Source organism: Mustela nivalis (genome assembly GCF_964662115.1).
Source record: "Mustela nivalis genome assembly, contig: HAP1_SCAFFOLD_2641, whole genome shotgun sequence".
Lineage (NCBI taxonomy): Eukaryota > Metazoa > Chordata > Mammalia > Carnivora > Mustelidae > Mustela > Mustela nivalis.
In genome coordinates, this window is record NW_028134024.1 from 26,646 (window position 1) to 37,785 (window position 11,140).

At 54.0% G+C, this 11,140-nt stretch overlaps 1 protein-coding gene across 1 annotated transcript in view; it reads left to right on the plus strand.

Annotated features, from left to right (window-relative positions):
• The window catches only part of SLC8A2 (solute carrier family 8 member A2), a 29,646-nt gene extending 18,999 nt beyond the window's left edge, over nucleotides 1-10,647 (plus strand). Inside the window, exons 5-10 of the mRNA XM_082751176.1 lie at nucleotides 1,584-1,687; nucleotides 1,840-1,857; nucleotides 3,271-3,395; nucleotides 3,705-3,804; nucleotides 7,336-7,614; nucleotides 8,858-10,647. Coding sequence (XP_082607302.1) covers nucleotides 1,584-1,687; nucleotides 1,840-1,857; nucleotides 3,271-3,395; nucleotides 3,705-3,804; nucleotides 7,336-7,614; nucleotides 8,858-9,234 — 1,003 coding nt within the window. The 3' untranslated portion in view covers nucleotides 9,235-10,647. The remainder of the gene's footprint in view (nucleotides 1-1,583; nucleotides 1,688-1,839; nucleotides 1,858-3,270; nucleotides 3,396-3,704; nucleotides 3,805-7,335; nucleotides 7,615-8,857) is intronic.
• Nucleotides 10,648-11,140: the final 493 nt, after the last annotated feature.

The following is an 11,140-nucleotide window of genomic DNA, read 5'->3' on the forward strand; positions in this document are numbered from 1 at the left end:
TGGGTGTCGCTGTGTCCTGTGCCTCCGTTTGTTGAGATGGGTCCACTGAGAGACTGTATGATTGAGAGCCCCTTGCTTGAGTTGTGTTGACTTTGGCAATTCCATCCTACGGACGTGGAGAGACAGAGATGGGGAGAAAAGAACACAGATAAAGAAAGGCAGAGAGCTGGGGGAGAGCCTGAGACAGAGAGGGTCAGAGATGGAGAAAGAGAGAGACTGAAGGGAATAAAAATAAACAGACACCAAGAGGCAGAATGAGGGAGATATAAGGAAGGAGAGTCTACATGGTACCACAGCAGGGCTCTGCAGGTTGGCGAAGTCGCGAGGCTGTGGTGGGGGTGTTGTGCTAACAGGCATCTGGTCTGTGCAATTTTGCCACTGCATAGGGAATGGCTGCGGGGTGCGATGGTGTGTGGGTGTGGGCGGTGTGATTGGCTGAGCTTCCTCTGCCGGGTGACTGTGTGGGCTGGGTGTTTGTGTTTCTGGGTTCTGGGGCCGGGCCCTGGAGGTTCCTACAGCTGAAAGAGCTGTTAGTGGCAGGGCTGTGGGCCTTCTGGGGTTAGAGGGTCTTTGTGAGGGAGGGGGGTGGTTTATGTGCCTGGAGGGCACAAATAACTTCTGGCTGTTTCTCCCTAGTCACCCCCTGGGTTACCATAGCAGCGGGGATGCTGAGAAAATCAGTTAGCACTCAGTTAACCCTCAGAAGTGGTCAGGACAGAGGGCAGGAAGCAGCGTGTCTCCTGAGCCAAAGGATTAGAGTTAACAAATGTTTCTAAAAGACACACTATGTGCCAGGCACTGTTCTAGGTATTAGAGATACAGAAAAGAATGTAAAGGAACAAGGGTCACTGCCCCGGTGGAACTTACATCTTAATGTGAAGAAGCAAATGGCAAACCATAAACAAACAAACAAAAAAACACACATTAGGTGGTTTGTTAGAAGGTGATACAGAACAAAGAGGACATAGAGCAGAGTAAGGGGGCCAGTGTGCTGGGGTCCGGGCAGGGCTGGATTTCAAAATTAAAGAAGGTGGTGGGAGGGAGCTTCAATGAGAAATTAATTTGAACAGAGATCCAGAGAAACTGAGAGAATGAGCCCAGGGAAGAGTGTTCTGGGTGGCCAGAACAGTCAGTGCAAAGGCCCTGAGGCACAAGCAGGCCTGGCACATTCAAAGAACAGTGAGGAGGCCAATGTAGCTGGAGTGGGTGAGCAAGGGGGTGTGGGGCAGGGGGCCAGGAAGAGCCACATTGCATGGGGCCTTGTGGGCCACTGTAAGGACTTTGGTTTTTATTTTGGCTGAGAGAGGAGCCATGTGAACATTTTGAGCAGAGGAAGGACCTACTCTAACTTTGGTTTTACCAGGATCCTTCAGGTTGCTATTTAATAAACGTCAGCTTCCTTAGTTGTTTCCAGGCTTGTTTCTGTCAAGCAGGAATAATAGAGAGCCTTCCAGTGGGGGCAGTTATGAGGATTAACTAAGATTAGGGACCCTGGGATGGAGGGCTGCTCAAAAAATGGGCCAGTGGGTGAGTTATCTGGGAACTTGGGGAGGGGGCTTATGCTGTGCTCTCCCCCCCCCCAGGAAAACTCTTCAGGTAAAGATAGTCGATGATGAGGAATATGAGAAAAAGGATAATTTCTTCATCGAGCTGGGCCAGCCGCAGTGGCTTAAGCGAGGGATTTCAGGTGAGGGGTGATGGGTGGGCTGTGGGAGAGGTAAGGGGTTCAGGGTGGGAGGACCCTTGGAGGCTCCATTAGTGGGTACTCCTTCAGGCTCATGGATCTGAGCTTCCCAGGGAAGCAATCTCACCTTCTCTCTGTCCTCTCTCTCTCCCCAGCTCTGCTGCTCAATCAAGGTGAGTAGTTACCTCTGAGCTTTGACTGGAGGGGGGACACAGGAGGGAGGTCTCAGGGGAGGGTTCCAGTAGCTGGAGGCTACTTCTCCAGGTCGCATTTGAGGCAAGTTAGAAGTGAGATAAGGGCAGATTCAGGGCTGGGTGAGAGTTGGAACTGACCTCAGAGTTGGTAAGACCTTTTGAATTTGGAGTTACAATAGGGGGTTTGGAGGCCAAGATCATGGTTTGGTTTTGTTTTTGAGAGAGAGAGAGAGTATATGTTGGTAGGGAGGGTCAGAGGGAAAGGGTGAGAGAGAATCTTGGGCAGGCTCCATGCCCAGTGCAGAGGTCATTGTGGGGCTTGATCTCATGACCCTGAGATCATGACCTGAGCTGAAATCAAGAGTCAGACACTCAACCGACTGAGCCACCAGGTGCCCCAAGATTGTGTTTTGTTTGTAGTTAAGGTTGGGAGAATGGAAAGGCAGGATCCCATCTGGGTTTATGGTGGGGTCAGATTAGAATTGGGGTCAGATTTAGGTCAAAGCCTAAGTGGGGGTTTAAGGTGACTTTGGGGGACTTACAGTTCACACTGGGGCCAGAGTCAGAGATTGGGGTGGGGGTGGAAGCAGTGGGTTGAAGATAAGGGACAGAGCAGTTTTGGAGCTGAGATCAGAATTAGGGTTTGGGGTTAGGACTCAGGTCAGACTAAAGATCGTTTTAGGGTAAGTAGTAGGAACTTCATCCCAGCAGCTTAACACAGTAAAAGTCATTGCTGGCAGAGCTTTCTGAGAGTGTTCCTGGTGGAGGTGACTTTCCACTGAGAATTAGGGTTAAGTTGGTACTGGGCTTGGACCAAAGGACCAACATGCTTTGGGGAGATGAGCTGTGGCTGGGTCTGGGTCCAAGATCTGTACCAAAATTGGGAATCCCTTCTTTCCTCACAACCTCAGACACACTCAAGGATGTTTTTCAGAGCTTGGGTGGTGATGATAATGATGACAGTGGTGATTTTAACAAAGGAAATACCCTTTGGGATTACTTATTGTGTATCAGGCACTGTGTTAAGCACCGCACATGAATAAACTTCTTTAACCATCACAAGCACCCATGAGGTAGCTACTGTCTTTGTTCTTGTTTTACGGTTATGAACACTGAGGCACAGAGAGTCCAAGGTATTGCCCAAGGTCGCACAGCTTCTTCCATATGAAGCTCAGAGCCCACCAGCTGAACTTCATGGACCAACTGGGTCTTAGGCTGGGGAAGATGGTGGTCAGATGGGACACTGGGGCAGGCTGGGGGCGTACCACCAGGGAGGCTTCCCAGAAGACAGCAGACAGAGTTTTCTTTCTCAGTGGGAACAGGTAGCAAGGGCATCATGGGCCCAGTGAGGTGGGCCTCCCTGGAGTCTAACTCCCATCCTTCATGCTGCAGGAGATGGAGACAGGAAGTTGACAGCCGAGGAAGAAGAGGCTCGGAGGATAGCGGAGATGGGCAAGCCAGTTCTTGGGGAAAACTGCCGTCTGGAGGTCATCATTGAGGAGTCATATGACTTTAAGGTGACTTTCTGGGGCCCCAGCTTCCTCGAGTCATTTCCTTGGGGAGGGTCCAGGAGGAATCAACTATTGGATTGGGGTGGCCCAACCCAAGGGAGGGGTGGCCAGGGGTCCAAGACCATCCTCCCATCCTTCTACTAGCACCATGGACAGCAACACTCCCTTTCCCCTTCTTGCTATGAACCGGGCTGTGGGGGGTTGGGGACCCCTGAACATGGGCTGTGAGCCTCAACCCCAGTGTTCCGCAGGAAGCCTCGGGGTGCCCTGAGGTGGCCATGGGCAATGATCTCTTCCCCATCCTTTCATCCTCAGAACACAGTGGATAAACTCATCAAAAAAACCAACTTGGCTTTGGTGATTGGGACCCATTCCTGGAGGGAACAGTTTTTAGAGGCCGTTACGGTGAGCGCAGGTAAGTGGGGAGGGAGGAAAAAGGAGAGGGAGAGAGGGATGAAGAGTCACGGGAACGGGGAGAGAAACAGAAAGAGGGATGAGAAGGACAACACGATAGAGAAGAGAAAAAACAATAAAGAAAGAGATAGGGAAAGACAGAGGAAAAGATGAGGAATGGATACAAACAGGAGAGACGGACACACAAAGAGATGCACAGAGAACCACGGAGAAAGACAGAGACGTGGAGAGAGCATGAGAGATGTAGAGGGAAGTGCCAAACTGCAGAAGGCCAGAGACAGAGAGACTGAGAGACATGCAGAGAAAGACCTCAGGAGGGGTCGAGGGGGAGAGCTTCAGGCAGGAGCCGTCTGGCAGGGCTTTCTCATCAGACAGCCCCAGGGTGGGACCAGGTTACAAGTCTTGGCCTCCCTGGACAGGCTGGATTCTTCTGTTGCCATGGAGATGGTCACCAGGGCGCCCAGCTCTCTCCCACCTGCCCTGGTTTCCCTCCTTAGGTCTCGGGCGGGCCCACACTGCCCCCCTGTGGCCAGAGACACCATGACACTTGGATTCACAGACAATCCTGAAGACCCACACTGGCCCTTTGTGATACTGGGGAAACTGAGGTCCAGAGGCAGAGGAGGGACTGGCCTGAAGTCCCACAAGGAATTCAGAAAGAGCTGAGGTGAAGCTCAAGGCTTCTGTCCCTTATACAACCTCAGATTTCCTTCAGGGAGGCCTAACTGGTAGGAATTGAAAATACACCAGGAATTGTGGTTGTTCGGTGGGATCAAAAGAAACCAGGCTTCGGGGATGGAAAAGTAACAGGTAGCAGTGCTGCAGACACCAGCTCAGAGGCCTAATGGAATCGAAGTGGTGTCTCTCTCTGAAGCCACGTTCTTTCAGTATCTGTTTCAGAGGGATCTTCCGGACTCAGCCCTGTGTAGGACAGTGCTGGGGACAAAGAGATAACCATGACAGTTTGGGCCTTGTTCTCACAGAGCTCACGGTCCAGCAGGGGAGACAGTGACAACCCAGAGTGGGCAGGGCTGGGACAGGGGATCCGATGTGGCTGTGGGAGCTCAGATAGGGTGCTGACCCAGCCTGAAGGTCAGGAAGGGCTCCCTGCAGGAGGAGGCTTCTGAGCTGAGTCTTCAAATTGGAATAGGAGTTAGCCAGGAGGAGGGAGGAGACAGGGAGGTGTTCTAGGCAGAGGGAAACCGAGAGTCTGGAAGTCAGCCAGGTCATGGCACAGTTTGCGGGGGAAAGTGGGGTGACTAGTTTCAGGCACAAAGAAGCAGCAAGGGATGAGGCTAGCGGTGGGCAGAGTCCGGACTGCGCAGGTCCTCACGGGCCACAGTAGGGAGCTTGGGTGTCATTTCAGTGCATGGGGGCCCGCAGAGCATTTTCAGTGGGGGAGGCTCCAGGAGTCTGTGGAAGGAAGGAGAGGCTGGGGTGGGGCGTGACAATGTGGTGAGGAACTGAACCTCCCATCCAAGACAGCTGGAAGTCACAGCCTTCCCTCTGGGCTCAGTGAAGAGGAGAAGGCGTGAGATTGTGGTCACGGAGAGCCAACGTGAGTCACCCAGTGGGTCTGTAGAAAGCAACAGATGAGATCGGAGGAAAGAGTGGGGGGAAGGGGAAACCAGACCAGTAATAAGTAATCAAACTGATGGTGACAGTGATGACGGGGACCATGGAGTGCCAGGAAGCTGGGAAGTCCATTTCCTGTATGACCTCATTTAACCGATGTTTCCCAAGTATCTGGCTCGGTGTTTGATCATTTTACACTTTGTTCAACAAATGCCTTTCGATCCTTGAGGCTCTGTGGAGAAGGGCGGTTCTCACCTCCTTGAAGGATGAATCGTGTTCCGTCTGGCACATAGAGGTGCTTCTGTCTTACATCCTTTCTGTCCCTGCCTGAACTGTAAGCTCTTTGCAGGGCAGCCTTGGTTTGCAGCATCTGTGACTCTCCCTAGGCACTAGAAGGGGCTTCCAACATTAACCATCACACTGGAGGTAGGCCAGGCTGCACACAGAGTTCTTTCTGGGGCCCTCCTCCGGAGGCTCAGAGAGGTTAGAACCCTGATTCAAGATCACACAGCAGCTTCAGGGTTTGACACCAGAGAGGTATCCCCAGAGCCACAGACATAACCACGAGGCCCCCTCCATGAGAAAGGCTGAAGAAGATGGGAAAGACCAGAGAAGTAAGCAGAACCTGCACATTCTTGGATGCCAAGCGCAGGAGTGTGGGCCTGGGTATAGGGCAGTAGGAAACCAAGGCAGGATATGAAGCAGGGCAGGAAAATCCCCCAAGAGATGTAATGACAGCAGCCCCTTCCCTCCCAAAAGTGTGTTCTCCCCACTCTGATTTTGGCCATTTCTCACTGTAGCCAATTAGAAATGCATTCAGCTGCAAACACCAGAAAACTCAACCACGGTGGCTTGTGCATGCTAGAACAAAGAAATCTGGAGGAGGCGATAAAGAGTTGGCAGCTCAGTAACATCCTTAAATGCCCAGGCTCCTTCTTTATTTTTCTCTCCCACTTTCAGCGGTTTGCCCTCATGGTTGCAAGATGGCTGCCACACCTCCAGGTGTCAAGTTCACATTCCAGGCAGGCAGAAAGCGGAAGCAGGGAAGCAAGGAGGGTTACACTGTTCTTTATCGGCATCCTTCCATCTGTAGTGCTTGGCCATTCGAGTTGCTCACTACTGCTCATTCATGGTTTTATGCTTCTCAGTTTAGGGCAAAGTAGACAAAACATAGCATCTGTGCTTCCCTGTTACAAATCGAAAGCAGGTGAAATTCCATCACAGTGCGTGACACACACAACTGTAACAGTGAGTGAGGCATCCTGGACGAGGTTCAGCCAAACAGCTCCGTAACACGGTGCCCGTGTCAGGAAAGCTGGAGCCTTCCAGAAACCCTCTGTTTAGGTCTCATTGCCAGACTGGGTCATATGGCCCCTGCTGCAAGGGATGGTGGGAAAGCAAGTATTCAGCTGAGGACAGGACTGCCACTAGCTGCAAGGAGTTCCGGGAAAGTGAGTATTTTATCTGAGGACCCAGCTGTTGCTAGTCTGAGCGGATTCTGGGAACATGAATCATGTTAGCTGGGTGTCTGGCGTGCTCTAGCTGCAAAGGATTCTGGGACAGCAAGTACCATTAGTTGAGTATGCGGCTATGGTTAAATGCAGTGAATCAGAGGAAGTCATTATTTGTAGCTACAGAAATGCCTGTCTGTAAATGGTAGCTGAAAAGCCTTCTGAGAAAAAGACTCTTTTTTTAGCTAGGGATGTGGCCACGTCTAGCAGCAAGGGATCCTAGCAAACCTCATATTTTTAGTCTGGCGCACAGCCTCTAGCTTCAAGGGATTCTGGAAAAGTGAGTGTTTTTTTTCTGGGCCCGTGTATTCTAGCTGCAAGGGATTCTGTGAAAGCGGTTAGTTTCGTGGAATTCACTGCCTGGAAATTGCCCCAAATGGGAGGGGTCTGCAGGTGAGAAAGAAGGAGGCATGGGTGTGTGCCCCAGCTGGGTCGTGTGCCCACAGGGGACGAGGAGGAGGAGGAGGACGGGTCCCGGGAGGAACGGCTGCCTTCCTGCTTTGACTACGTCATGCACTTCCTGACGGTGTTCTGGAAGGTGCTATTTGCCTGTGTGCCTCCCACTGAGTACTGCCACGGCTGGGCCTGCTTCGGCGTCTGCATCCTGGTCATCGGCCTGCTCACTGCGCTCATCGGGGACCTGGCCTCCCACTTTGGCTGCACCGTTGGCCTCAAGGACTCTGTCAACGCTGTAGTCTTCGTGGCCCTGGGCACCTCCATCCCCGGTAACCCTCTGGGAAACTGCGTGTCTGGGGAGAGTCTCAAAGACATCAGACAGTAGAACCTAAAAGAAAGGTTCTGCAGATATCAGGGGGTGGGATGGAACCCATCACACGGAACCCATATGGTGAGCCCCACAGAGATATGATGGTGGGTTCCATAGAAAGGAGGAGGTGGGGCATTGTAGGGAAAGGTAGGAGAGGGGTCCCACAGAAATAAGGTGGGGACTTCATAGGTACCACTCAGTGGGTACCACAGAAACAAAATGTTAATTACCTTCCCCTGGAGAAACCACGTGGAAGATTCCATCCAACCATATTGGTGGGCATGACAGGAACGAGGCCAATGAGTCTCAAAGCTTTAACTAAGATGAGAGGGCAGAGTTCCAGCCAGACGTTGGAGGCAGGGGTGCCATGGAAATAAGACAGTGGAGCCTCAAAGACTTTAGTGTGTGTCCCTGGAAACACAATGGCTATGAGCCCCTCTTCCCAAATAAACCTGAGGGAGGGTCTCTTAGAAACCAGGTGGCCCAGACAGAAATTCTTACAAGAGTGGGAAAACCAGATGTGGGAAGCCGGACTCCTTTATTTTTTTGCCCACGTGGGTATGTTCGCTCGTCAGGTGGTGGCGCTGTAGGCCTAGAAAGCAGGTGGCGGGTCCCGCAGACTACAGTGAATGGTTCTCCGATGCCCGCATTCCCCCGGGGTGGGGGTGGGAGGGTTGACAGCGACAGCGTCGCGTGTGGATGGAACCTGACACTTATTTTGTCCAGCCTGGTGGCAGTGGGTTGATTGGGCCAACAGAAAGTAGGCAGTGGATTCATGCGATGCAGAGAGTGGTTCCTATGGAAAGCAGCGAATCCCATCAAAAGTACGCAGCAGGCCCCATAGAATGCAGGGGGGGGGGGGGTCCCCTCCGCCCAAATCAGACACTGAGTCCATAGAAAGCAGGCAGCGGATGGCATGGAATGTAGGTAGCGGATACCACTGAATGCAGACAAGCCCCCTCTAAAGCAGGCAGCGAGTTCCTTAGAAAGCAGGCAGCTGCCTCTGCGGAGAGCAAGCGTAGGGAAGGTCTCCTGGGTGGGGGTGTCAAGGTCTCAGGGGCCGAGCTGCAGCCGTGGGAGGCGGGTAGGGCCCACAGCGCGATCTGGCTCCTCGGAGCACAGGGATGGCATCGGGTCTTAGGGAAAGCAGGCGGCGGGAACCGGCCAAGCCCCACTGACCGCTGTGTCTCTGCCCCCCGCAGACACGTTCGCCAGCAAGGTGGCGGCGCTGCAGGATCAGTGTGCGGACGCGTCCATCGGCAACGTGACCGGCTCCAACGCCGTGAACGTGTTCCTGGGCCTGGGGGTGGCCTGGTCGGTGGCCGCTGTGTACTGGGCGGTGCAGGGCCGCCCGTTCGAGGTGCGCACTGGCACGCTGGCCTTCTCCGTCACGCTCTTCACCGTCTTCGCCTTCGTGGGCATCGCCGTGCTGCTGTACCGCCGCCGGCCGCACATCGGGGGCGAGCTGGGCGGCCCGCGCGGCCCCAAGCTCGCCACCACCGCGCTCTTCCTGGGCCTCTGGTTCCTCTACATCCTTTTTGCCAGCCTCGAGGCTTACTGCCACATCCGGGGCTTCTAGGGTATCCCCCGCCCCGCCCTAGAGACTCGGCTGCCCCTGCTCCGGACCCGCGTCTCCTTCGCGCTCCAGAGACTCAGCCTCCTCTCCTGGGACTCAGCCTCCCTTCCCCCTGGGAACTGATATCCCCTTCCTCTGTCCCCACTAACACCCTCCTTCTCCCTTCCCCTTCAGGAGTCACCCGGAGGGACCCGCAACTGCAACCCATCCCTGTTAGACACTGTTCACACCCCTGGGCACAGTGCCAACTCGAGGCCTGGCCCCAGAGAACCACTCCCTACCCAATGACCTTCTGGAGAATCTACCATCGGTCTCCCTAGACACCGAGGCTTTCCCTATCCCTTACGACCCCCGTCCCCTAGTGAACCCCCCCATCACTACCACCCTGTGCCCTAGGGCCTCGGAACCCAGCCCCCCCAGGGAGACCTTTGAAGGAGGCTGATACATCCCAGGATGTCCCCGATCTCGGCCCTTCTCCCCAACCCTCAGGGAGCTCTGTTCAGCCCCTCGGGGATGGGGCGGAGGAACAGGTAGGTGCGTGCATAAGGGGGCCACACCTTCCCTGATTTCTCCACTCAGGCCCTTGGGAGGACACTAATTCTCGAGGCTTGGAGAAGGGAGGGGAGAAGTTTGGGGTTTCAGAGCTGGAGGAGGCACATTTGAACCTGCAACTTCTCACATTCCAGCGCCCCCACTTGCCTCCACTACCTCTGAGAGCCCAGCCACACCTTGGAAGGAGGGGAGGGGGCCTGTGTGTATATATAGTGTGTTTGGGGGAGGGGGGACGAGGGAGGGTGCATGTCTTGGGGAAAGGGGGTGACAGACTTTCCTTTTGTGAGGGCAGCAGACTCCCCCAGCCATGAGAATTGGCTTTGGGGAAGAGGCCAGGAATCAAAGGGAGTCCAGCCATCTCCCCTGACAATCTAGAAGGCTCATTTTGCCCTCAGTGCCAGCCAATCCAGGCAGGACCCTCGAAGAGGAGACCGAGGGTCCCAGAGGACCAATGCTACAAGCCAGCAAATGCTGCCACATCTCTGCCTGATGGGGAGCAGGGGTGGGTGGGAGGGTGGGACTGGGGCCAGGGGGTCTGGGTGGGCATTTTTAACTTTGGAGGCCACCCGTCTGTAGGTAGGCCATCTGTATTTTCTTATTATTGTTTCCTGCCCAAAGGACACACTTGGGGTGTGCGATGTGCTGCCCACTGCTTGGGACCCTGAGGATCACCCTGCAACTCCCATAACACCCTGCTTCCCACAGGTTTTTAGCGTTCTGTCGTCCTGTTGCGCATCACCCCAACATCCCAGACCTGTTACCCACTCCCTTTTCTCTACTCCTAGCTCATCAGCACCAGTCGCTGTCTCTTCTCTGTGATTTCTGTAAAAGTTGCCATAAAAATTTGAAATTCTGCCTGAAAAACAGCCTTCCCGTGAGAAGTTGGGATTCTAGAGGAGGGAGCTAATGAGGTCTCTGGCTGAGACTTGGGCAACTGTGGAACAGACCAGGTACTCTGGGTTTTTCCATGTCCCGCATTCTCTGAAAGGACACCCACATGCACCAGCCATACTGAAAGTCCACACTTGCTTCCCGTATCCACAACCCCCGTCACCACCCAGTTTTCCCTAGCCACGCCCCTACGCCCGCTCGGGATCTTTTAGCCACGCCCCCGCTGGACACCCGGTACTCCCTAGCCACGCCCCCACGCCTCACTCGGGAGCTTTCCTAGCCACGCCCCCATCCCACCAGCCACAAACTATTCCTCTTCACTGGCCATCCTGGGAGCACAAAAGAAGACCCAGATTTGTCTGATCAGAGGAGCTGGGGTTGATGGGAGTTTCCTGAATAAAGCAAGTGACTTTTCTCAGAATCCTGAAATAGGAGAAGGGGCGTGGGTGTGCGTGTGTGCGCACGT